This window comes from Microplitis mediator, chromosome 5, assembly GCF_029852145.1.
Source record: "Microplitis mediator isolate UGA2020A chromosome 5, iyMicMedi2.1, whole genome shotgun sequence".
NCBI lineage: Eukaryota > Metazoa > Arthropoda > Insecta > Hymenoptera > Braconidae > Microplitis > Microplitis mediator.
The window spans coordinates 7,384,677-7,410,589 of NC_079973.1; the positions used below are offsets into that span (position 1 = coordinate 7,384,677).

General features: G+C 26.6%; 3 protein-coding genes across 4 annotated transcripts in view; 1 reads left to right on the plus strand and 2 right to left on the minus strand.

Moving 5' to 3' along the window:
* Window positions 1–968: 968 nt before the first annotated feature.
* On the minus strand, window positions 969–10,248 carry LOC130667960 (PHD finger protein 19). 2 transcript variants are annotated; one of them, XM_057469906.1, is made up of 9 exons: window positions 9,980–10,123; window positions 8,351–8,687; window positions 8,054–8,248; window positions 7,810–7,982; window positions 6,524–6,719; window positions 6,213–6,451; window positions 5,941–6,138; window positions 4,351–4,564; window positions 969–3,213 (listed from the first exon to the last, which is right to left on the minus strand). In XM_057469906.1, exons 2-9 carry the CDS (start codon window positions 8,681–8,683, stop codon window positions 2,113–2,115), a joined length of 2,649 nt encoding a protein of 882 aa, XP_057325889.1. In that variant the 5' UTR covers window positions 8,684–8,687; window positions 9,980–10,123; the 3' UTR covers window positions 969–2,112. The 2 variants fall into 2 exon arrangements, with proteins under 2 accessions (XP_057325889.1, XP_057325890.1); XM_057469907.1 differs by lacking the exon at window positions 9,980–10,123 and adding an exon at window positions 10,161–10,248 and having other exon boundaries at window positions 970–3,213.
* Window positions 10,249–12,487: 2,239 nt separating this feature from the next.
* On the minus strand, window positions 12,488–13,750 carry LOC130668082 (leucine-rich repeat-containing protein 57). The gene has a single exon (XM_057470151.1). It carries the CDS (start codon window positions 13,466–13,468, stop codon window positions 12,734–12,736), a length of 735 nt encoding a protein of 244 aa, XP_057326134.1. The 5' UTR covers window positions 13,469–13,750; the 3' UTR covers window positions 12,488–12,733.
* A 269-nt stretch (window positions 13,751–14,019) lies between these two features.
* Window positions 14,020–25,913, plus strand: part of LOC130668076 (guanine nucleotide-releasing factor 2) — a 112,672-nt gene continuing 100,778 nt past the window's right edge. Inside the window, exon 1 of the mRNA XM_057470141.1 lies at window positions 14,020–14,378. Coding sequence (XP_057326124.1) covers window positions 14,345–14,378 — 34 coding nt within the window. The 5' untranslated portion in view covers window positions 14,020–14,344. The remainder of the gene's footprint in view (window positions 14,379–25,913) is intronic.

Genomic DNA, 25,913 nt, shown 5'->3' on the forward strand with positions numbered 1-25,913 from the left:
TCTATCATTTTTAATTACAGTATTATTTTTTATTTGTCAAAATTTTAGATTTAAATAACTACTTCTGTACATTGCGTGGCAACCCGTGGAGAAAAAAATGTTCCTGACAGTAACCTTCTAAAATTGAGATGATTCTGAACTTTGAATCGAATATTTTTTGAACTTTAAAATAATTAGAAGTAGTAAAAATTTTAAAATAGTGTGAATTTTTTTCGCGGGTTTCTATTTTTTCTTTTAAATTTTTCAAACAAAAATAATTTGAATTGACAATTTTTTGAGTTCACAATTAGTTTCAATCACTCGATTTTTGAACAGTTTTGAAACGATTTTTCTTTTACACGGGAAAGAATGAAACAAAAAGATATCAGACAAAGGTGAAGTTGACTGCCCGAGGACTGACATCACCTGAAGTTTGAAATCGTGTTTCATTTTTCTCGTGCACACAATATATTTTTTATATAATTTGCATTAATACTGGGAGATTTGATGCTGCGCAGTCAGTTGGAAAATTAAAAATGTTCTAAACAATTGTCAGTCTGGGTAATTATTTAGATTAAAAAAAAAAAAAATGCGATTTTGGCAGGGATGAAATGAAGTCAGAAAATAATTATAAAAATTAACGTTTAATTTTAATCAAGCCCATAAAAGAGAAATAATTTAATCCTATTCCTGATATAAAAATTATCAAAAAATAAAAAATGTAAAAATAAATTTTATAAAAATCAGTTATTTAAAATTTGGTTTTTACTAAGTTTCAAAATTATGCAGCCGATTTCAAAAATAAGTTACAGTTAATTTGATATTAATTTTTATGTCAATTAATATCTAATTTTCTACAATAATCACTCTTTATCTATAATCTAATTACAGATAAGATTTTTAAAAGAATTTATTTTATTGTCTAATCACAAAGTTATAAAAAAAAAATTTTTAATTGTTTTACAAACAAAAATAATTTTAAATAAATACACTGAAGTTTTAATAATTATAAAAATCCGTAATTAAAATATATATATAAATGTAAGATTAGAGTTTCAATTTATTATTTAATGATAAATATCAATGTTACATTAAAGAAATAACTATAAGTTTATTTTTGGATTATTGTTTTATTAGTCTTGTAATTAGTGAGCAATACTATCAGCTGCTTCGCTTATTTTATTTTCTATTTTTATTTACCAATTAATTAATTAATTAATTGATAATTGTATTTTTATTTCGTCCGTTTTATTACATTTATATTAAAATATTCCTTACTTTAATTATGAAAATACATGCAATATTTTATTGACAAAAATCAAAATTGATTTTATTTAATTATTTGAATCTAAGGAATATATTTAATATAATTACTGTTTTCTTTAATTAAAAAAAAAAAAAAAACTATTGTTCAAGTGAATTATCAATTTAATTTAAATTAATAAACATCAATTGCGATGTAAATTAATAACTTTTTATCAGAATATATATTACACCCGACTGACATTCACTGACGTTATTACAAACTTATTAATTAATTATTTACAATCGAATGCTTGTATTATTTTTTACAAAATAAAAAATAAATAATAGTGAAATTCATAGAAAAAATTTTTTAAAACTTGGGATTGTTGTGGACGGTTTAAATCGCACATGACAGTTAGTACAGTAGATTAATTTTAAAATATTTAATTTCACCGGGTAAATTTATAAATATGTTTTTTTTTTTTAATTATGAGCATTCATAAACTTATTCTCTATATTGTAATAAACGTCAGTGATTGTGGCGCGCGTTTTTTTTCTATCAGTTATCGTCACCTTTGACAGGTAATAAAAATAATCAAATTAATTTATTTAAAAAAAAAGAACAAGCTAACCAGAGCTACGAAGCATTTGAAATTATTTATTATTTTTATACTATTAAATAATTAAAAATATTTATAATAATCTAATCATAAAAATATTTATGACAAAAATAAAAAAAAAAAAAAGAACAAAATACCGCAATCGTAGATTGTAAATCACAAACTAATTAATAATAAAAAAATAATAAATGAATAATAATAATAAATGAAAAAAAAAATTAATATTATTTTTTAATATACGAGTCGAGAAACAATAAAAAAATTACCGTTATGTATTGGGTCCTTCCCATTCAATTAGATACTGCAATTGACCACTTTTACTTAATCTTTTAGCTTTAACACCAAATTTTTCACCAGACGCAATGCGATTGGCCGCACCAAAGTACATATTAACAGAAGATTTTAAATCATCCATTGAAATATCAGGAGTTGTTTGTTTTATGGGAGATACTTTTGGTGACAATGATAATGAGAGTGACGTTGACGCTGATGTTGATGGCATGGCCATGGACATTGAAATCGCTAAATTATTTCTCTTTTGAGCATCAGCTGATGAGGAAGCACTGACACTTGATGATTTATCAGCAACACGTTGTCTTAAACGTCTGCCATTTAACGCGTAGTCAACACAATTACCAATCTGACTGGTACTGCTGCTCGAGGAACTATTAAATGAACTTCTCAAATTTCTAACATAGTCATTTTTAACTTCACTGTTACGTGCTGGTAATATTGCAGCAGTTTTACTAGCAGTTGCTGTTGTTGATTGAAATTGCTGAGGTTGTGAAGGTGGACGACCACGACGATGTTGTCTACGTCTTTTAACTTGTCCATTACGATCAATAATAATATCCTTTTCTGACAGTTGACGTTTCGCTGGACGTATCAACGGTGGCTGTGGTATTACTGGTGTCAATGGAAGAGGAAGTGTGATTGGTGGCTGATAATTATTATTATAATTATTATTGTTATGATGATGGTGATGATGATGATGATGATTGTGGTGATGATGATTGTAAGGTAATGGTGTACTTGATATACCAGGTGCTAAATTATTTACTGTTATGTGATTTTGATTTGTTGGTGTACTCAACATTTCACTGAGATTACGAAATGGATTATTTTTTCCTTCAAAATCTTTTGGCGGTGGTATAAATGAATCTAAAGTACCACGTGAACTTGTTTCATCACCACTAGTATCTGCTGGTGTTGTTGATGGTTGAGGAAGATTTAACATTAAATCAACAGAACTTGGTACTGATAATTCACTTATTGCTGATGATGCTGTTGCTGGTGGTGTTGGTGGTCCTGATACAGATGTTGGAGGTGTTGGTGGTAAATCTGTTACTTCTGGTGTACGTGGTTTTCTCTACAATAAATATAATATAAATAATTATAATTTTATTTATTTTTCATGACACCAGCATCGAAACTTAACGTTTCAGTGTCTCTAGAGCCAGTCGAAATAAGATAATTTCAAGCCGATGCTGCAAACAATTGCTAGCGAATTCGTAATTCACAAATACCTTCATACAGCGGGCAGAAACATGAGTGTTGGGAAGAAACACAATTATTTCTGCCCAGTATTAGTTATATTTAATGTTCATTTGCAGCCTTATTACTCTCATTTGTTTACTTGTCACTTTAGTTTACTCATTTCATTTTTTAAGGCCATTCTCAGACAGTGCCCCCCACTTTTTAAAAATTTTGAATGACTTTCAACTGTTATAAGCGTATCAAATTTTTATCAATTAATTAAAAAAAAATTAAAGCATTAATTGAAAAAAGGACAACGCAGTCGTAATTTCGACGATATATAGATTTTTAAAAAAATTATTTACACTTGATATCAATTAGGAGTTAAACAAAATTCGTTAAATAAATTTCCGTAAAATCGTCCTGTCAATTTTATAATTCGAATTTTTAAATTTTGTTGGCTAAAATTTATTCAACAAATTTCGTTTAACTCCCAATTGATATCAATTGTAATTAATTTTTTCTAAATTCTATATCGCAACGAAATTACGACTACGTTGTCCTTTTTTCAATTAAAATTTTAATTTTTTTTCAATTGATTAATAAATTTTTAATACGGTTATGATAGTTGAAAGTCATTGCATATTTTTAAAAAGTGGGGGACACTGTCTAAGAATGCCCTTAAGTGACAGTTTTAATTAACCAAATAAAATTTCTAAAAGATGAGTGAAATAATATTTTTGTCTTATTTACTATTAATATTTAGTAAGTGACTATAAATCACATATTTCTCATTCTCTAACAGTTCTCCTTATCATCGGCTTGAAATTAACTTGTTTCTTACTGGCTGCTGGCACTAAATCTTCAAGTTCCGATGCAGATAATCATGAAATATATGGTGTGTGACTCAGGATAAAGCACGATTTCAGACTGTGGGTGATGTCACCCTAGTCTGAAATCGTCTTGTTTCATACCTTGTCACACAATTTACTATATAATTTAAATATATATAAAAAAAAAAATTAATTACCTTAGCAATGGCATTTTTTAGTAATTTTCTAGCTTTTCTATATCTCGCTTCACGTACTATTTGACTTTTAGTATCGTCACAGCCTTTATCACGTTTCTTATGTTTCCGTATCATACGTTCACGTGTACTATTTAATGCCATTAAACGTCGACGTCTTTGTAAACTTAATTTTGGAAATGGAAATGATTTTTTAACAAAACCACCACCACTATACCTGTCAATTATTATTTATATATTAAATTATTATTTTTATTTATATTATTAAATTATTGTTAAATACTCAATTGCCAGTCTCCTAGTATATTAAGCTCCCCTACATCGTTTTCATTAGTGACGTTACAAAATAATTGATAACAAAAATAGCCAAATAAAAAAAAAAAAAATGATAATTTGAAGAAATATATCAAACATTTTATCTGTGTAGATTAAATTTTCAATAAATTATTTTATCGACAAAAAAAAATTATTTATTTTCTTATTAATCAGATTATTATTTAGTGATTATTTAAATTTGACATCAAGACTAAAATTAAAATTTACGTATTTTTATTTTTTGATTTTATACTTTGTCAATATTTATAAGAATTAAAATTTAATAGTAAGGATTATAATCAAATTGTTATAAAATTTAAAATATTAATTCTTAAAATATGAGAGATAATATTTAGCATGAATGCTCAAGAAATATAATATCTATTACTTTTATATCGTATAAGAAATATTATTGAGAAGATTATATTGTTTACATGTCTGACCATGATGTCAATTGAAATGACGTCATGAAATTCCCTGACGTTTTCTCTGGTTATTATGACAAAAAATAAAAATACTTCTAAAAGTAGTCTCTGATGAAAATAATAAATTCTATTATCAAGAAAGTCAATCATCTCAATTTAATAGATGAATATTTTTTAAAACTATAATTCAAATATATTAGATTTTGTTAAAAAATAGTTTTTTAAGAAGACTGGAAACTGAATAATTAACTTCTCGTGTAAAAATAAATTCGTTTAAAAAATGTTTCAAAATGAACTTCCAAAATTAAGAAAATTGTGAATTTTGAGTTGAACATGTGTGAAACTTTAAAATAATCATAAGTGTGAAAAATTTTCAACTAGTGTAGACTTTTCTTGTCGGTTTCTATTTTTTTTTTTTTAATTTTTCAAGCAAAAATGATTTGAATTGACAATTTTGTGAATTCATTTTTAATTCCAATCACTTATTTATTGGACTATTTTTAAAGTACGTGAAAAAAACTTTTAATAAAAGTAAAAAAATGTTCATAAATATTTTCAAATCTTTTTTATTTTTTTTCTGCCTCATACCTGAATAATTATGGTAAGAGTCGTAAGTTTTCATAATTCCTAATTAATCAAATCATATTATTTTTGCTCAAAAAATAAAAAAAAAAATGCACAGGAAAAGTTTACACTAGTTGAAAATTGGTCACTTTTCAATTTTTCAAAATTCCAAAAATTTTCACCTTAAAGTTCAGAATTGTCTCAATTTTGGAAGTTCACTGTCATGATGATTTTTATAACGATTTTTTTTTTTACACAGGCCAAGTAATTAATTAATTAATGAACAAACCTTTCACGAAGAGATTCTGTTGATTGATTCAGCGTACTTGGTGTTGGACATGTACTTTGATCAGCATTAGTTTTCGATAATACTGTCCCCACTGTCACAATATCCGAAGGACTTACAACAGTAGTTTCAGTTACTGGGGCAGTAATTTCTTGATTCGTTGTATTTATCGTTTTAGGATTTTCAGTAAATATCACTGGACTGTAATAAAAATAAAATAAGTTTTTTTAAAAACATAAATATTTAAAAATTTTAATTGTTTAAATAATTTTTACCCAGGAGGTGGAAGATATTGCAGTCTTTTATTAGCTCCCCAACAACGACGTAAAACAGAATCATCAATGATTCCAGTAACTGGTAAATTAACTACTGGACATGGCGGCGGTAATCTAACTCTCAAACCCCAAATAGTTGTACGTTTTTTTATTTCACGGCCACATTTAAATCTATTTCGATTATTTGTTAATATTGAGAGTATTGATTCTCGACGAACTTGAGCGGTAACATCCCTAATCTATTTTTAAAAATATTTATAACAATAATTAGTTATTTATTTTATAAAATTTATTATTTAATAAATACATACTCTCGATGGCAGTTGTAATAAATTCCAATTTTCAGCAGCGTATGGTATAATAATAGTATCCAAATCGTAATACTTTTTAGCATTATATACGGTCAAATTGTACAACATCAGGTGCACGAGATCGACCCATTTTAATTCTAGTCGTCGTACAAATTCTTTACCGTAATTGCACGTTGAACACACAAATACATAAAACCTAAAATAACACTCATTAAATATTTTATTTTAAATAACTCAAATTACTACATATACTATATTATATCTTTTGTTATTCATCATTATCATCATTATTATCAAACAAATGAAAGTAAAACTTAACCCGGGTCTAGACTAATTTTTTTCAGTTTTTTTATATATTAAACAAAAATAAAAAAAAGTTCAATGGATTAATCTGTAGTTTAGTAATCGAGGTTCTTATTTTTTGGAAATTTTTATTTGTTCAAGAGAAAAAATTAGACAAAGTATTAATTTACTGTGCAAGTGTAACAAGGATAGTACAGTTTATTCACGAAAGTGATAAAGAAAATAAAGAAGATTTGTTTTAAAGATGTCTATGTTAAATATATATAAATATATATTAGAGGTGTGCGAATAATTCAAACTTATGAATAACTCCAAAATTTTCTTTTGAACGACCGAAAATTGTAATATTTTTTTTAATGATTCAAATTTTTGTCAAAAGTAAATAGAACTGGGACACGAATTTACGAAAGAATTATTTTTGGTTACTTTAAAAACTAAGCTCCCCAAGTAGCACAGAGACGACTTTAAGATGTATTTTAAAAGGACAAAACAAATTTTTTGTCTCAAAGCCAAGTTTTTTTTATATAAATAAGACATACAGATGTTGGTCCCAGGAGTCATAGGAAATTTGTGTTCTTTTTTCCGTCCTAAAAGTCATTTCAATTAAAAAATCTTTTAGATGACTTATTTGACCATTATTTATAATTTACTTTTTGTCGCCACTTGTGAAGTCTTTTAAGCAGATATTTTTTCAGTTACGTTAATTTCTGATTGTTTTGTCAACATTTTGGTGCTTTATCGATAAGTCAAAAAACAGTCTCAAAACTTCTATCTTATAGATGTCATAAATCCAAGTGTACTACTCGGTCTCCATTAAATAAAAATTGAATATTTGAGAAGTGATCAAAATTTTCTTGATTCGAATCGAGTAATTTGAAGTCACACATAATTCGAAAAGTTTCGAATTACTCGAATCGCAGAGTTATATATTATACCCCTAATACATATGAGTATATATATGACTAGCCTATATTATAACTGACCTGTCGCCACTGTAGAGAGGATATGTCAAACAGCTGACACATTTTTCATGGAACCACTGCTTACATCTAGCGCATTGTAACATTTGTGTGTACCACTCGCCATTTAATCCACAATAACAATATATTTGTTCAGCATTAACTCGATGATGTGAATCCCAACTTAACATTTCAGGCTAAAGAAAAAAAACCAGATAAATAAATGATTAACTTAATAAATAAAAAAATATCACAAATAATAATTTACATCATAAGGTAATTTTGTCATGTCTTCAGGTGGTGGTTGAGGTTGATCTCTACCACTGCAAACTTTTCTAATGTTAGCTTTGATCATAGAATTCTTTGGATCAGGACCATCACGTGTTGTTTTGAGTATATTTTCTTGGCATCTCTTACACTTCCAGTGTGAATCTGCGTTAGCTTCTTCTTTAGATACTTGAGGCTATAATTAAAGTAATTAAAAACGTTACATTAAATTCTTTTTACTTTTTATTATTATTATTTTTTATCAACGGTTTAAAGATAAAGCCATAATGAATGTTACCTTGTGACAGTGTTGGTGATAACCACGTCCGCATTTGTCACAAACAATAATATCATTATCTGGCTTGGGCTTAAATTTTTTACACAACACACACATGACATTTGAATCCGGTATCCCGAGTTTGGTTAATTCTTTCACACTTGACCATGAGGAAGTATTGTCAAGAAATTTAACCAAACATCTTTCTTGTACCAAGTCCACTTCAACAATCGTACCGAGATAATACTTTCCATCTTTGTGTTGTAGAAGTACGTCTTCGCCGTGAGAAAAACCAAGTCGCTGTTCTCGTGTCGTGCTGTCGGGCATTGCCAAATTATCTTCTGGCACCGACATTTTTCTATTGTCAAAAATTATTTTATTTATTTATTATTAAACATACAATTCAGAAATAAAAGTACCGTTGTAAAAAATATTCATTCCAAAAATTTTCCTCAGAGTGAACTTCAAAAATTGAGACAATTCTGAACTTTAAGTTGAACATTTTGGAACTTTGAAAAAATTAGAAAGTGAAAAATTTACAACTGGTCAAGGCTTTTACTGCGCGTTTTTTTTTTTTTTTTTAGCAAAAATAATTTGATGTGACAATTTTTTGGGTTTGAAAAAGATTAAAAAAAAAGGAATTATGAATATTTACGACTCTTACCAGAATTATTCAGATAGTAGAAAGAAAAATAAAAATTATTTTAAAATATTTATGAACATTTTTTTGACGTTTATTAGAATTTTTTGGGAAGGTCAGTTTTTTTTATTTTTTGCACTCGTTAAAAAATAGTCCAAAAAATTAGTGATTGGGACTAATTATGAACTTTATGAACTCACAAAATTGTCAATTTAAATCATTTTTGTTTACAAAATTAAAAAAAAATGATAGAAACCCACAAGAAAAATCCACACTAGTAGAAAGTTTTTCACCCTTCTAATTATTTCAAAGTTCCAAAAATGTTCAACTCAACAAAATTGTCTTAATTTCTGAAGTTCACTCTAAGGAAATTTTTTTGAACGAATTTTTTTTCCGGTATTTTAAATCATTTTATTATTATTATGATTATTAATTAACACAAATAAATTAATTTATTAACCACTTGAACAAGTACTCCAATGAACATCAAAATTTTTTCTTTCAACAGATAAATGACACAAATAAATTGATAATTACACCTCGTAATTTATAGATAAAGTAATAAATTATTTTAAAAAATAATTTTACACAAACACTTTACCAAGTTGGTAATTTTTGCTCGTTAAATAAAATAAAATTTTAAATAAATATATCGATGAAAAAAAATAAATTTTATCAAAAGGTTCAATAAAATAATTAGAAAAATAATAATGAAAATTATAAATAAAATTTCAAATAATTTAAAGGTATCGCGAAAATCAAAGGAGGCTGCGCCCATATGATCGGCATCTCATTAAAAACCAGTTCACACTTAGCAAACGGGAGCAGGTAACTGCAGTCTTGGTGTATATTATAAATTAACCAATAAATATGTAATATTTATGAGGATTGTTAACAACAATAATAACAATAACGCTCGGGTATAAAAATAAACTCAGATATTGATGGATGATTATTGTGGGAATTCAGTTAAATAAAATAAATAAAATAAAAAAAAAAAGATACACAACCCTTGTAGACGATCAATCGCGCGGTCAAGACAACGCGAGACATTTTCAACCCCTGACAATAAATATAATGACACCGGTTATTTATTTATTTGTTAATTGTTATGCTTTAGAGGTTTTTATTGTTGATGAAATAGGTGTTGAGATTCGTGGGCTGTTGTAATTATTATTTATGGTGACGTACCTTGGTTTTCTCACTTGCCGAATTAATGCTCTCGATTGTTATCCTTCATCCTTCCCTGTTCTCTGTTTCTCGGTCGGCCATTCGCGAGTACCACGCACTGACCTGCCACCGTTTACTTCGACACGCACTAGATCCATTTTACGCGGGAAATTTTAAAACCTTTTTTTAATTGTTACTCATGGGTAATTACTCACTTTTTAGGGATTTATGAATCAATGAATATTAGTTACGTCATATTGATTAGTGACGAAGGTAAATTAATCAGTGGATTTATTATTTGTGTAGAGTTAATTAAATTTTTTTTGCGCGGAGATTTGAATTTTGACAGCGGCCATTTTTTAATGATACTCTGGTTTAGGGACTGCGTGAGTCAAGACCTGGAGTTTTTATATTTGTTTATTTTTTTTATCCACATAACAGTAATGAATCTTTTTAATAGGGAACCCAGTTACTTTATTTTATTTTTTATGTAATTTAATAAATAATTTTTTTAAAATTTATGACAGGAAATTAAGTTTTCTTAACATTCAAATTTAAAACTTAAAAATTCAAATTTATAAGATTATAAAAAAAAAAAAAAATTAGAGTAGAAAAAATTTTTTTTTGAATTTTCATAAGAATTATTAATGATCCTTAAGTAGCAGACAATTAACAATTTTCGGATTTTTTTTCTCAACAAATTAACTACAAAAAAATATACACATGTAGAAAATTGGAAAAACTATAGATGCAATTTTTTTAAATGGTTTTTTTTTATAATTTATCTTTTTAAAAAAAAAATAAAAAATTATTAGACGTCGGCTAATTTCAGTAATGAGTGTGAATATGTGGCAGACATCAGATAAATTTAAAATTATTAATAAATAGAGTGAATAATTAATAAAATTAAATTTTTAAAAAATGCGCATTTAAAAAATTTTGAAACTAATGGGTGCATTTTTCATAAATATTTTATTTTAAATATTTATTTTATTTATTTATAATTTTAAATTTGTCTAATGTCTGCTACATTCGCACTCATACTTCAGTATCATAATTATTAACAAAAGTAGATAAAAAAAAATTGATGCGAAAAGTATATTTGAAAGATTGATAATTTATTTAAATAAAATTACTGAATGAAAATATAAAGAAGTTGAAAAAAAAGAATTATTTATAATAAAAAATAATGTATGTTTCTGGTGCATTGCTCCATTTTAGCCATATCTTTGCTGAATGACATTAAGATCTTGTTTTAAAAAACTGAATATTTAATTTTCACGCTCCAGAATTGTTTGCCAGCATCTTGGTTACTGAATTTATTATTTTTTCGTAAGATACAGTTTACAAACTGGTCAATATAATATATGAGCTATAACATACCTAATTTAAGGCACTTGCATATTCTAATTGTGATAAATCAGTCAGTCGACAGAGTTTTTAACATAAATTTAAAAGTGACCGTCAAAAAATATTATTTTTACATATTTTTATTTCAGAGATAATTTCAAGTGTCAAAAAATAAATAAATTCGAAATTTTTAAATTAAATAGGAAAATATGGTAATTCCGTAAAGTTGTAGGTTGAAAATTTAATACAATAATTTTAACACCAGCGATCATATTTTATATTATGTAGTTATTCTTAAAGTTAAATGTACACCTCACCTATCGAATTATTAATAGATAGGTCATATGCTAATATTTTATTTACTATCCTTAAACTTACTTGGCATTGAGTTCTGATAAGATTTTGAAGTATAAGAAGTAAATAAATAAAAAAATTGCGGGTTTTTAAATCTATTTAAAAAATGGAACGTGTAATTTTTTATTCAAAATAAAATTCTTCTGTAAGATTGAAATAAAAGACGTCATGAAAATATTGACGATCGTTTCAAAATTATTTTTATAATTATATCATAATTTTACATATTCATCAACATAATCAGTAATAATTATTTTCAAAAAATTTGAATATTTTTCAATTTGTTATTTCTGGAGAAACACACAGAAAAAAAGAATTTCTTGGCTCAAGAAAAATTTTGCGTTATGAAATGAAAACAAAAACTTTCTTATAGAACTAAAAAAAATTTCTTGGCGCAAGAAACTTTCTCTCAGCCCAAAAAATTTTTTCTTGGCTCAAGAAAATTTTCGTTTTCAATTTATGTTGCAAAAAGATTTTTAGAAAAAATTTTCTTGGAGTGAATAAAAATTTTTTGCGCCAAAAATTCTTTCTTTCTGTAAAAAAAAATTAAAACATCAGCCGTAAATTAATAATAAATTTAAGTAATTATTTTTTAAAATTAAAATATAAAAAATGTGGAGAATTTTCTTTAAATTAAAATTTTATTTAAAGTACAATTTGAAATAAGTGACAAAATTAATCATTGTTTGTTAAATACTTAGTGTTTACAAAAAAATCAGGTGAGTAGGATTTAAACATCAGTAGACAGGTACAAAAATTTCAAAATTGATTAAACAGTTTTTAATCATGTGCCATGACACATTGTATTATGCATAAGAAATTTGAATTAATACCAGCAAAGATTTAAAAAAATTATTTATTGTGATGTATTTAAATAAAATTCATATTATTTAGAACATTTTCTTCTTAACAGCAGTGTAACGCTCCATGTAAACCTCGTAACCATCAACATCAGCAATTTTTTTGTTCTCAAACAGATTACCCTCAACGGTTATATTCGAAATTTTGGATTCCTTGAAAATTCTCGTGGGTATTGAATTAAGTTGAAGACAATTTTCTTCCAATCTCAATGTCTTCAGTCGTGGACAGTCGGCCATCTTGTCGGAGATCGCCGAAATTTGATTTTGATTAAGATTTAATTCAATAACATGGAGTCCAACGACGCCATCTGGCACACAAGTTAATTTATTTTTTGACAAATCCAAAACATCTAGATGCTTCAATCCACAAAACATTAACGGAAATTCTGTCAGTTGATTGTCTGACAAATTGACTTGTTTTAAATGTGATAAATTAGACAAACTATCGGGCAGAGTTTTTAATTGATTACAACTAACATTAAGTATTTCCAATTTAACTAAATTACCAATTGTCGCTGGCAATGTTTGTAATTTATTATGACTCAAATTTAATTGTTTAAGTATTACATAAATACCTATTTCATCAGGTAAAACTTTAAATACATTTTGTGATAAATCAAGTGTTCGTAATATTTCTGACAATTGTTTCATATTAGCAGGAATTTCCATCATCTGTCTATTTGATATATTTAATATTCCTGTTTTTTTAGCTGTCTCATAATGTTGCTTTATTTTAACCGTATTACCCATCACTTCTTTTTTCATTAAATTTAAATATAAATTAAATTTTTGTTATTTCAAATTTCAAATTTTAATTTCCCTCCACTTATTTTTTCATTAAACTTAAATATAAATTAAAATTTTCGTATACAAAATTTAAAATTTTAATTTCCCACGTTTTTTTAAATTTATTTTATTTGAATGATAATCGATCATTTAAAATTACACATCGATATATCGAATAAAACAAATTTTATTATTTAAATAATTTATCAATTAGTCAGTCAATAATTTAATTTTTCGTTATAAAAAACACTTATTGTCAATTATTATGCAATAAAGCATCACTTAATTATTAAATATTATAATTATTTATTAACAATTATTTTCACCTTTATATTGCTATTAATTTAGTGTTAAAGTTTAATTTAAAAAAATAAATAATTGTCTGTTTACAAACTAAAATTTTTTATGACATTTTTTAAATATTTAATTATTTATTTATTTTATTTACTTATTTTTTATTTCCACAAAATTGGTTAGGTGTAAAATTGTGAGTGTAAATTGACAACTGACAGTAGTAAAAATATAATGGCAATTATAGTCCCTATACAGTAGACTGGGGACAAATAAAAAGGTTCTAAATGTCAAAAAAAAATAGTTGGTGGGATTTAAATTACGGGTGATTGCCGGCAGACGGCAGTGAATGCGCGCGCATGAATGAAGATGGTTGACAAACATGAAAATGTAGCGGTGCAAGTTGAGTTTACATTAGTATTTAAATAAATAATACGCATATAGTGCGTTAATAAATGGTGTTATGAGTTATAATAATAAAATGGTTAAATAGTGTTTAATGTTATTAATAATACGGTGTGCTGTGATAATTTATTAAATCGTGACACAATATCACATATTACGATGGCTGCCACACCGAAGCTGGACAAGTATTCAGGTATGTCTTATTTAGTTTTTTTGTCATTGTTTACATATATATTTTTGAATTAACCTACTCTACTTGTACTGTCACAATTTAAATTTTTAAAAAAAGTAAGTGCTGGCTTAAAAAATTTTTTTAAAATTTAATTCACGTGTGAGGAATTTAAGTTTTCCTTTATGATAATAGTTCTTATCAACATTTTATTTTATGTTGTAAAAAAAATTAAGATCGTGATAATGATTGTGATAATAATGATGATAATAAATGAATGATGATTCGCGGGCCGCGAAATGTCAAAAGCATATGAGAGTTTATGTTGTGCGCGTGCTTACCTGGGAACATTTGTTATCTATATCTATATGTAGATAGATATTTTTTTTTTATGTGTACTATAAAAAGTACTCGTAATTCCGTTGAGTACTTGAATGAAAAAAGGGGTAGTTGATATATAGAATTTAAAAGAGGACTTTATATATTTTTTTTAATGAGATTCAAATGGAGCATTTTTTTTTAATTAAAAATGATTAGTAGTCAGTAATTAATTGTTTATGAATGAACAATTATTTATAAAATATTTGAACATAATTTACTGAATGAAATTATTAAATTAGTGAAATGTAAGTTGACATTAGAAGCCGTATTTGTATTTTACTTAATTAATTAATTAACTTTTTGTTAATTATGATAATTATAAATGATCAATATTTTTCTTGTAACAGATTATCAAATATTTAATCTTCTTAATTAATTTAGATTAAAACTTTTTTTACTGCTTTAATTCTGTAATTAGCTTACAGATTCTTATATTAAAAAATCTTTTAATTAAAACCACAATTTTAACTCTAAATAATTTTAGTAAAAAATATAGACAACAAGTCGTTATAAATCTTTTAAGCCTCTAATTTCCGAGAGGAACAAACTTTTAAGTCATTAAAAATTTATTGTTAGAATATGAGTGTGAATGTAGCAGACATATGAGACATTTTATGAATTTTAAATAAATAAATAGTGAAATTTTAAAAAATGCGCGTACGGATTTTTCATTGATTTATGTACGCATTTTTTTATTTTTATTTTACTAACATTTTATTTATTTATTCTAATATTTAAAAAACTCCCACTTGTTAGTTGCATTCACACTCATGTTAGAATCTATGAATCATGAGCTTTAATTTTATTTCCAACATATAATTATTGTTAAAAAAAATCCCATGAATTGAATAACAAATTTCTTTCCATAAAAATTTGAATTTATCGCTTTAAAAAAATTAATTTTGATTCTTAATTTTAAACACTTGATTAAATATTTAAAAAGATATTTGATTTTAATATAATATATGTGTTCAATGGTCATATTAATAATAATAATAAATAAATAGATCAAAGGCATGGGAAAATATATAGAATGAGATTATCTTAACTGAATGATTAGGGTCCATCGAGCTGTACATTTATTGGTACATCGTGTGTTAAATTAATTCGTCTAATTGAAATAACGTACATTATTTGTAACTAGAACATAAAATTCACCCTCGTATAAATATGAGGCGAATTAAAAAAAAAACTTTCAAGAAAACACAGAGCGTACAAAGAACACAGGCTGTGGGGATCGGGATAAATATATGAGTATTATTTTTATTATTATTATTATTATTATTGTTGTTACAACTTTATTTTTTTAGGGGTTTTATTTCCAGTTGTTTGTTCAGCTACAGAATGCCTCAGTGCCTACCGAGGCAATAATACTCTTAGCAATTTAATAAACCCAAAGTATAGCACGCGCCACTGACTTTTATTATTTAGTACAGCTGGTTGGTCTTGTATAGGTTTGTATGCTTGTATAGAACACAAGTAAAGTAGAAAAGTAGTGAGAGTAAAGTAGCTGAGGATTTTCTTTGACAAATAGACAGACTGTCGTATGCTCATAAATGATTTTGTATTTAAACTTTTACGCGCCAACTTTTTAACAAAGAAACGTCATTCATTCTGTCCTTACGCCCACCCTTCACTTTTTTCTATATAATATATAATATGGATACATAGATATTCATTCAATTCTTACAGTCTCGCTTTATACCAGAATTACAATTTCTAGTATAAATTTATGACAATTGTATAAGAAAGTTTGACAAAAAATAAGAATAAGATATAATTTAACCGCTAGACAATCAATAATCATTGTTACATTTTATATATATTTAATATCAATTGACTAAATTTGATCTTACTCCGAAAAGTCTTATTTTTTTATTTTATTTTTGTATTACAACGACATTTCGGGTGTCAAACATCAGTTCATCTCAACATTTTTAGAAGATTTCAAAAATTTTGAAAATGTCAAAAATTCATGTTTTTACTGATTCTTTCTTTAATAAATTTTGAATGTGACAACTTATCGAAAATCTTCAAATGTATCTGAAATTATATTATATAGGCTATATTTTTTTTTACTGCTATACCGGAAAATCTGGTAGTACATAGAAAATAAAAAATTATGCCGCTGGGCTAAAGGGTTTAAGTCCAATAGCGGCTTAGCTCATCAAAAAATTCGATTTCCCATTTAAATAACACGAGAAATTTTTTTTTTTAACTTTGAGTATTTTTAACTCGTGAACAAATCAATAGATCGAATTGACTAATACATGTTTTTATAGGAAATTGAACGCTCTGCAAAAAAGGTCTCTTATTATTTTTTGATAAATCCATCTGTTAAAAAGTTATGGAAGCTTGAAGTCAAGTTATAGTAAATTTCGAGATCTTTTTACTTTTCCGGCAAAACTATCAGACTTACCATAATATGTTGCAGGGTCTTTTTTCTTGACAATTTTACTCTCTACAAATTATCATCAGTAAAGTTTTTTTAAATTCCGCATTGTTTTCTAGTTATTTTCATTTCAATGTCGAGCTCTTGAAATCGATCAGAAGACTACTTTTTTAAAAGCTTGAAATTAAAATGAAAATAACTAGAAAACAATGCGGAATTTGAAAAAATTTCACTGATAATAATTTGTAGGAAATAAAATTGTCTACAAAAAAGATTCATTGATATTTTGTGATAAGTCTGATTGTTTTGCCGGAAAAGTAAAAAGATCTCGAAATTTACTATAACTTGACTTCAAGCTTCCATAACTTTTGAACAGATGGATTTATCAAAAAATAGTAAGAGACCTTTTTTGCAGAGCGTTCAATTTCCTATAAAAACATGTATTAGTCAATTCGATCTATTGATTTGTTCACGAGTTAAAAATACTCAAAGTTAAAAAAAAAATTTCCCGTGTTATTTAAATGGGAAATCGAATTTTTTGATGAGCTAAGCCGCTATTGGACTTAAACCCTTTAGCCCAGCGGCATAATTTTTTATTTTCTATGTACTACCAGATTTTCTGGTATAGCAGTAAAAAAAAATATAGCCTTAAAATGACACACCCATATATATATATATATATATATATATATATATATATATATATATATATATATATATATATATATATATATATATGTATGCCTAGACCAATTAAATTATTTATCTTACTACTCATTAAATGAAATTTCGCTATTGCATTAGTTTTTGATGATGTTCAAAAAAATTTTTTTGCGGTTTTCCCAATGCCTCCGATTCTGGTCATACACTTTTTACATATATATCTATTTATACATATAGATATCATGAAATCTACTTCCATTTCAGTTGCTGAATGTCGTTTTTTCAATTCCACATTTATAAATATTATATATATGTGGTTTATTTTTTTATCAACCTTACAGTAGTTTTTATTTATTTATTTTTTTTTTTTAATTAATATTTTGGTCTAGTTCCTCTATTTTTTTTTTATTCTTCAAACAATTTGCTAATTTTCCAAAATGATTTCAACTGCTCAAAATTTTTTTTGAATATTCTAAAAAAAATTATTTTTGAGACATAAATTTTTGTGCTGAAGTAATTTCTGCACACTAATACTTATATATTTTAATTGAACGCCCGTTGATTTTTTTTTCTGTACAGAGAATTGTTAATTGAAGTATTTCTATTAAATTGTTTTTATTTGAACTGGTTTTGTTTATCTTTTAAATAGGGACGTTATTTAGAGGAAAGTAAACCCTTGAATTTTAGTTGTCGTTTTAACTGGTACCACACGACAACATTGTTATTCTAGTGCCGCTAGTGCGTAATTATAGTTAATTCCAGTTGATTCGTTGGCGGCTTCAATCATTGTGTCAACAGTTAGTCGGATCGTGTATCGTTTTAATTTATAAATTAACAGTAAAGTAGACTAATAAATAAAAAATTAAAAAAAATACGTATGCAGTTATGAGAAATTACCTAAGTAAAATATGTATTAAGAAATATATATTTTTGAGTATTTTTGGGCTTTTAAATTAAAAAATTTGGCGAACTTTTATGATAAATACTTTAGCTCATATTTATGGCATATAAAAGTTTCTCTTAAAGATTTTTATCTTTGCCCAGCATTCTTCGTTATTGAAAGAAATTAATAAACCAGAATGAACTTGAATGAAATAAAAATTGCGGCATTGTATAAATTGTAAGTCGAGGACGAAAAAAATTTAAATAAAAGTATTTGCCGTGGAGAAGGTCAATAATTTTGTGGTTAGGGTGTGGAACAAGTGTGCATATAAATGAAAGAGAAGGAAAAATAAAAAACTAGAGCCCTACTTCAAAAAAGAACTCATTAAAATCCCAACTACGCGGGTAGTGCATTGAAATAATTCTATGCTCAACTTGGGCTTTTTTTCTCATTACTTTCATTTTATTTCTATCGTCTATTTTCTTTATCTTCATCTCGCTTATTTTCTCTTCTGCGGGTATAAAGGTCGCGTGTGTCTTTGCTTGCATAAGGAGACAAAAAAGGCTACGGGGTAAAGCGAAATGAGAGGGAAATAAAGGGATAGAGTAAATAAAAAAAAAATGGTAACAATAATAGAGGCAAAGAAATTGAAATAAAAAAAAAAAAATAATAAATAAATAAAATAAAAAGAAAGAAGAAATAATAGGAATGAAAGAAAACTATGAAGAGGAAAAAGAAAATCGCAAGTTCAAGATATTACCAAATCCCGTTTTATCTCGACGTGCTTTTATCTTCTAGCCAATCTTTATTCTCGATATTCTCGTCTCATTCTATATACTCTTTCTACATTATTATTTTTTTTTATTTATTTATACTCTCGCTGTCCTGTCGCGTTACTTGTCTAGACGAAAATTTTTTTTTCTTCCCATTAGTAAAAACATTTTCCTAGAAAATATTATGAGATTAAAAGTAAAAAAATGAAATAATAATAAATAAATAAAAATATTTTACTTTTCAGTATTAAGAGGCATTAAAATATGCATGAATGTTGACTATCTCGTACTTATTTTTTGGTTTTATTCGCTCGAATTTATACTACCGTTAAAAAAGTACGGAAAAATAATTTTTTATAATCCTGAAAAAAATAATAAAGTAACAGAAGTAATCGTGCAAATATATTTATATATTTATCAATAGAGTTATATAAATTTGTATTAAATCTACAGTTTCTATATAATAATTATTATTATCTGTAAATATAGCTACTGCTTTTAGTATGCAGAGTGTACATATTAATTGAATATATAAATTAAATCCGGTACTGCTATATCGAGAGGATCTTTTGATAATTATAATTATGTTTACTCTCTAAATATTTAAATTGAATAAAGTTAATTTAAATCGTGACTAATTTTAATCGTTTTCGATTTTCATTTTTTATATTAAATATTTATTTTTAATTTACAATTAATTTTCAATTATATCTTTTTTATTAGTACATCGTAAAAAATTCGCGGAGTGATTGCGGAGTAAACGTAGAGTAAATGAATTTTTAATTATTTACTCACCTCGGAGTGAAATTCACTCCGAAGGGGAGTTTTCGCGGAGTAGTTGATTTTTTATTAATTTAATTCCTTCGGAGTGAAAGTCACTTTGAAGAGGAGTTTTGGAAATATTATATATAAAAAATAAATCCACTGAATAAAATCGAAGTAAAAACTCGCGTATTACATTACTGAACAGCTAATGCGCACATACACACACGCACACTGTTTAACTGTAGTGATCGAGTAAGTAAAAATATTCACAAAGGAAATTTTTTTAACACTGTTAAAGAATATTTACACCTGTGGTGGCGTTATTTTCACACCGCTCTCGGTGTCGAAATTTAACACCGAAAATTTTAATACCTACACCGCTTGGACTTACCCCGGTGTAAAACTGGAATTAATTATTTATGAATTTGCATAAAAATATTATTTCTATTAAATATAAATTCATTTAAATGTTAAAACTCCAGACCGGAGTGAATCGGGAGTGAAATAAAATTCGCGTCACTCCGAAATCACTCTGCTAAAATAAAACTCCCAATTCACTCCGTATGTGGAGTGATTTTTTTTTAAAACTCCGGAACTCCGAGTGGTGGAGTGAATTCGGGTTGAAATTAAATCCGGATTCACTCCTGATTTTTTATAGTGTAAAAAATAATGTATTTTTTTATTGAAATTGAAAAGAGCAAACAATTTTCAATATACAATTTTTTAGAAACAATAAAGTATATTAACAGTTTTTTTTTTAAATCTGATAAATTTTTAAACTTCTTTATATTTGTAATATCTATGGAAATTACACGTCAGCATATCCAAATTTTTCGAATTCTATTGAACGAGAATTCAAGATATTTTCAATGTGCCAGACCAAGACTACTTTTTCTCTTTATCTTCTTCATCCCCACCATCTACATCTATCCTTCTTTGCAATCTGTCTCTCATCTCTCTCAGTCCTGAGTCCTCAGTCCTCAATCCAGAATCTCTTCTCAGTTTCTCTGTGATCCAGAATGTACAACCAGCTGTGTGTCTTCTACTATATACTGAAACACAAATTTCACCTCCTCTCAACCAATAGCTACCGAATGACGTTAACGTTATAGTCGTCACACCAGTTACGTCGTCCTTTGATTCATGAATATGCAGCTTTCGAAGCAGGTACACACACTTTAGTTACCACAAGAAGTAAAGCATCACTCTCCATACATACATTTAATCCTCATAGAGCTTAAATATATATCTATATATACATGTATACATAGAAAGTTCACTAAACTAAACGTTTCGAAAACTTGAATTTAAATCATTCATACGGACTGTTTGTTTTTCTTCTTCTCATTCTCATTCCTCTGAATCCGACATTGAACTGAATCTTTTATTTTCTACTCTATATAAGACAAAGAATACTCTATATATCCGACAAAGATATAACTTTTTGAATGTTTAAATATTTAAATCGATATTATTGAGATAATTGGGAAGGGATTTCTGGAGATATCTTTTGTAAGTTGGTAAATTCAGAATATCTTGAATGTACTCTTTATTCTATCCCAGTTATTCTTTATCTCTCTCTCTCTTCATTTCAATTCTCTCTATTCTCATTCGCTTTATCCTTAACCTTAACTCACCCTCGCCCTGACGCGCCCTTAATGCACCATCTCACAACTCGGAATTCCTGACGGTTAAGCAGCTTAAATCGTTGAAAGGGATCCGAAGTAGTGTACTTTGCATCATGATGCTGCAGCCCGGATATGCTGCGGGTATTGATGCAAATGAAGGCAAGATCTTGCCTTGACCTGTGTTATGTTCCCTATAAAAGCGCTAAAGATGACAATAGACTGTTTAATATCGATATCGGAGATCAGGATTTACGATTACCGATTATCGGTTTGTAGACGTGAAATTTCTAAGGGATTTGAAAAAAAAAATTTTCGATTAAACTTTTTTTTTAAAGGCTTCATATAATAATACTTTTATAAAGTGTCATTTTAAGCGAAATTTTATGATCTATAAAATCCAACTATCAGTTTAATCTTCACTTCAGATTTTAATTAAATTAAATAATTTAAAAAATTTTTTTTAATATGTCTAATAATTTGGAAATTTTACTGTAAGTAATTTTACCATAAAATTAAACAACTTGTAATGTTTCTAGACGATTTTTACAAAAAAATTTTACGTACGCATAATTTACCTGTGTACGAAATTAATTAAAAATTTGAAAAGTACGAATTGTTATTACATAAAAAGTAATTTATATCAATTTTATCATCAGCGGTAATAAATCCATGCAAACGATTTAATGTATAAAAAAATAAATTGAAAACAATGAAGATTCATAGCTGAATCGAGCACGAAAGACCTTTTAGTAATTTTATTTAACCGTTGTCCATGCGGCGTACATACATACACACATGTATAAATCGAACAAACGTTAATAGAAAGATCGACGATACAGATGTGACGATAATATGAGAAAAGAAAATCTGGAGGGAGGAAAAAAATACATACACTCGTCCATTTATATAGATATATATATATATATATATATATATATATATATATATATATATATATATATATATATATATATACATCCCACACAGTCTACAAATAAATTTTCCTTTGCCATTTTCCGTCGTAGCAGCATTCTACCTCAACATATTGCTCACAAAATAAAGAATGAGCCAGGAGTTTGACCGTAATACTATTCTTCTTTTCGTACCAGCTGGGATGCTTACTCGTGTTATATATCTCTACATACATACATATATGTGCACAACACATATATATGTGTTACAATATCCCGTATGGTATCTGAAGTCTAGACACCACTACATAAGTTTCGATCTTTTATATAGTATTTTTTTCACTCGTATATGTACCGCATTTATTTAGTTTTTTTTTTTAACTTATATTCTTTCTTACGTACGTACGTACCGTTAAAATAGACAAGTCTTCTTTCCCGGCCAAAGTCACAGATATTACTGTCTTCTGATCTACTGTGATGTTAGTTTAGTTGTATATACTCGGTGGTGATGGCCAGTATTACGGACAGTTCATCTCGGATTTGCGGCCAAGCCGGTCGCGATTGCCCCAGACTCATTCTATCATTGCAATTTAACCACCACTCACTCCATCTCTATCCTATCTGTATACTATTGTAGTTTAATTTAACATTATCTGTTATTAATTAGTGCTATTGTGTCTTTACTTTGAGTGATAATTAGTTGAATAATTAATTGATTAATTAATCAATTAAATACTAAATTTAAATTTATAAAATAAAACAGTATTGATACTTATGGTAAAATTATTTTTTGGGTTAATGATTAAATAAGTAAATGAAATATTTATTACAATGACAGTATCGTTAATTTAAAAGCAATATTTTATTTTTATTTTTATTCTTTAATGGTGATGTCAAAATCTGGGTGTTTGAGATAAACGGAGATAAAATATGCCGGCTTTAGTATTCTGTAGTGTGATATGATTGACGATCAAGGTCTGATCGGTTAGCGGATCTTCTTTAATAGTAATAGTTTGTATGTGCATCGCGTGAACAAGTTTACACTTAGTTTGTTTTATATATATATATATATATATATATATATATATATATCGGTAAACATATTTATTAGATAGTAATATTAAATTTATAATAATTAACGATAATTATATTATTATTTTTAAAGAGTATAAAAATAATAATAAATAAATTCATCGATTTTATTTATTTTTTTAATTTTTATATATTTATTTACATTTGGGTAAATTTGTACGGGTTTTTATTATGTTTATATTGGAGTGTTGATATTTCTTGTATATTATATTAGTTATGGAAAGAGGGCTAAGAAGTAAGGGATAAACTAATCCACCGCAAACTCTGAAAATATATATATATATATATGTATAAGTAGGAGAGGGCATGAGTTTAAAAGAGAAGTGAGAGAAACTTGAGTTTATACAGGAAGACGGATATTAATACGAAAACTAGGTCGAAAGTTTGTATTACGCTTAATATAATTATTTATTATTACATACTATAATTAATTTTTTATTGCTTTTAATTTTGAGTAAAGTTGAAAATTTTCAGTAAAAATAAAAAATGCGAGTAAAAATTTAAAATGATTTAATTTTAAATCATAAAATGAAATGAATAAATAAAAAGCGTCAAAGGATGTGTAAAAAATAATAAAAAAAATATATTAAAAAACTCGGAACTCGAGCGTTAAATAAATTGGAGACTAGGCGACCTATAGTCGACAGGCCGGGCTTGTTTATTGGAATTTTTCACGGTTGAAAAATCGCCTTGGATCATCGGTCCATCGTGACGATATACTTTGTTGTACTATATAATATTTTTGCTAGTATTTGTGTCTATATATAAACATATATATGTATATATATAACATCTATAAAAATATATGTATGTATGAAATATGTTGTAGACTTGTGATGCTCATTCTCGTGGATATAAATCGGTCCAGAGAATATGTTATACTTTGACTATCACCAGTAGTTTGTTATCATCGGGCGTGACGTGATAGTAAATTAACTTAAATTAAAAAATTTTTTTTTTATTTTACTAAAATAGATAAATTTCATTTTATAATTATACTCCTGTTACGAAAAATAATTTTTTAAAATTTATTTTTAATGATAAATCAAATGAAAAAATTTATTTACTGTGATAGGACATTAATTAACTTTAAAATAGATTGGAATGATAATTATTTGTATTATTTTTTATGTCGAGATTTAATTCATGTCGGCGGTGTGGCGACGCTCGCGAATAAGTCGCACCAAAGACTAATAGTACAGACTTACGGATTATAAATTCCAACATATTTATATTTAGCCCTCCTGTCATTTGCACTAAGTAATCTTACGATTTCTCAGTCTTTAAACTTTAATATAGTTCTGGCTTCATAATAATATATAAATATAAATATTGCAACGACCGCAATATTTATTATTGTGAAGATTTATAGAAAAAAAATTGATCGACCGAAAAAATCAGTCGCGTGTCAGATTGTTTTACAATTTTTATGACATTATTTTTAAATCCGACTGAATGCAAAAATAGAAATATATATGAAATAAAACATAATATATTATGCAGTAGATACGATAACCGCAATCCGCATATCAATTGACGGCTTTAAAAAATTTTAATGTGGTTTAAATACTCGGATTACACTTCCTTGAAATATTTATTTTCATAGTTGATTGCAGTATTACTTATATATATTTTATTCATTTGTCATTAACCCATTGAAAATTTTTATTTTAAAGACTTATAACTTTTAAACTATTGATTTTACAAAAAAAAAGTTATTTGTACTTTTTTTTTTAACAATCAAAATTTCTACAGAAAAGGAGTCAATAAATTTTTCCGTAAAATTAACACGGAAAAAAATGGGCTTAAAAAATTTACTAATTTTTATTATGCTATCGACCAAATTAAAACCAGGAAGTTGAGTTGCCAAAAATATATTATGCTGCGCTAAAAAAATATCATACAATTAAACCTTATTGATAAATTGTAATGAAAATTATTTGTCTAAATTGAGAAATTACAGTAGAGAATAAAAAAGTTTTATTCTCTAAACATGAATTAGTGAAATAAGTAAATATTCACTAATTCATGTTTAAAAAGTAGTGGCTCACGACAATAATTATAGTGCAGC

Bases quoted from the DNA above. Each gene is read 5' to 3' on its own strand.
- LOC130667960 (XM_057469906.1), bottom strand. From the start codon at position 8,683: ATGTCGGTGCCAGAAGATAATTTGGCAATGCCCGACAGCACGACACGA. The intron at 7,983-8,053 runs GTAAATTATTAT...TTTTTTCTTTAG, and splicing joins TGACAAAATTACCTTATGAT to CCTGAAATGTTAAGTTGGGA. The intron at 6,720-7,809 runs GTCAGTTATAAT...GTGTTATTTTAG, and splicing joins CCTCTCTACAGTGGCGACAG to GTTTTATGTATTTGTGTGTT.
- LOC130668082 (XM_057470151.1), bottom strand. From the start codon at position 13,468: ATGAAAAAAGAAGTGATGGGTAATACGGTTAAAATAAAGCAACATTAT.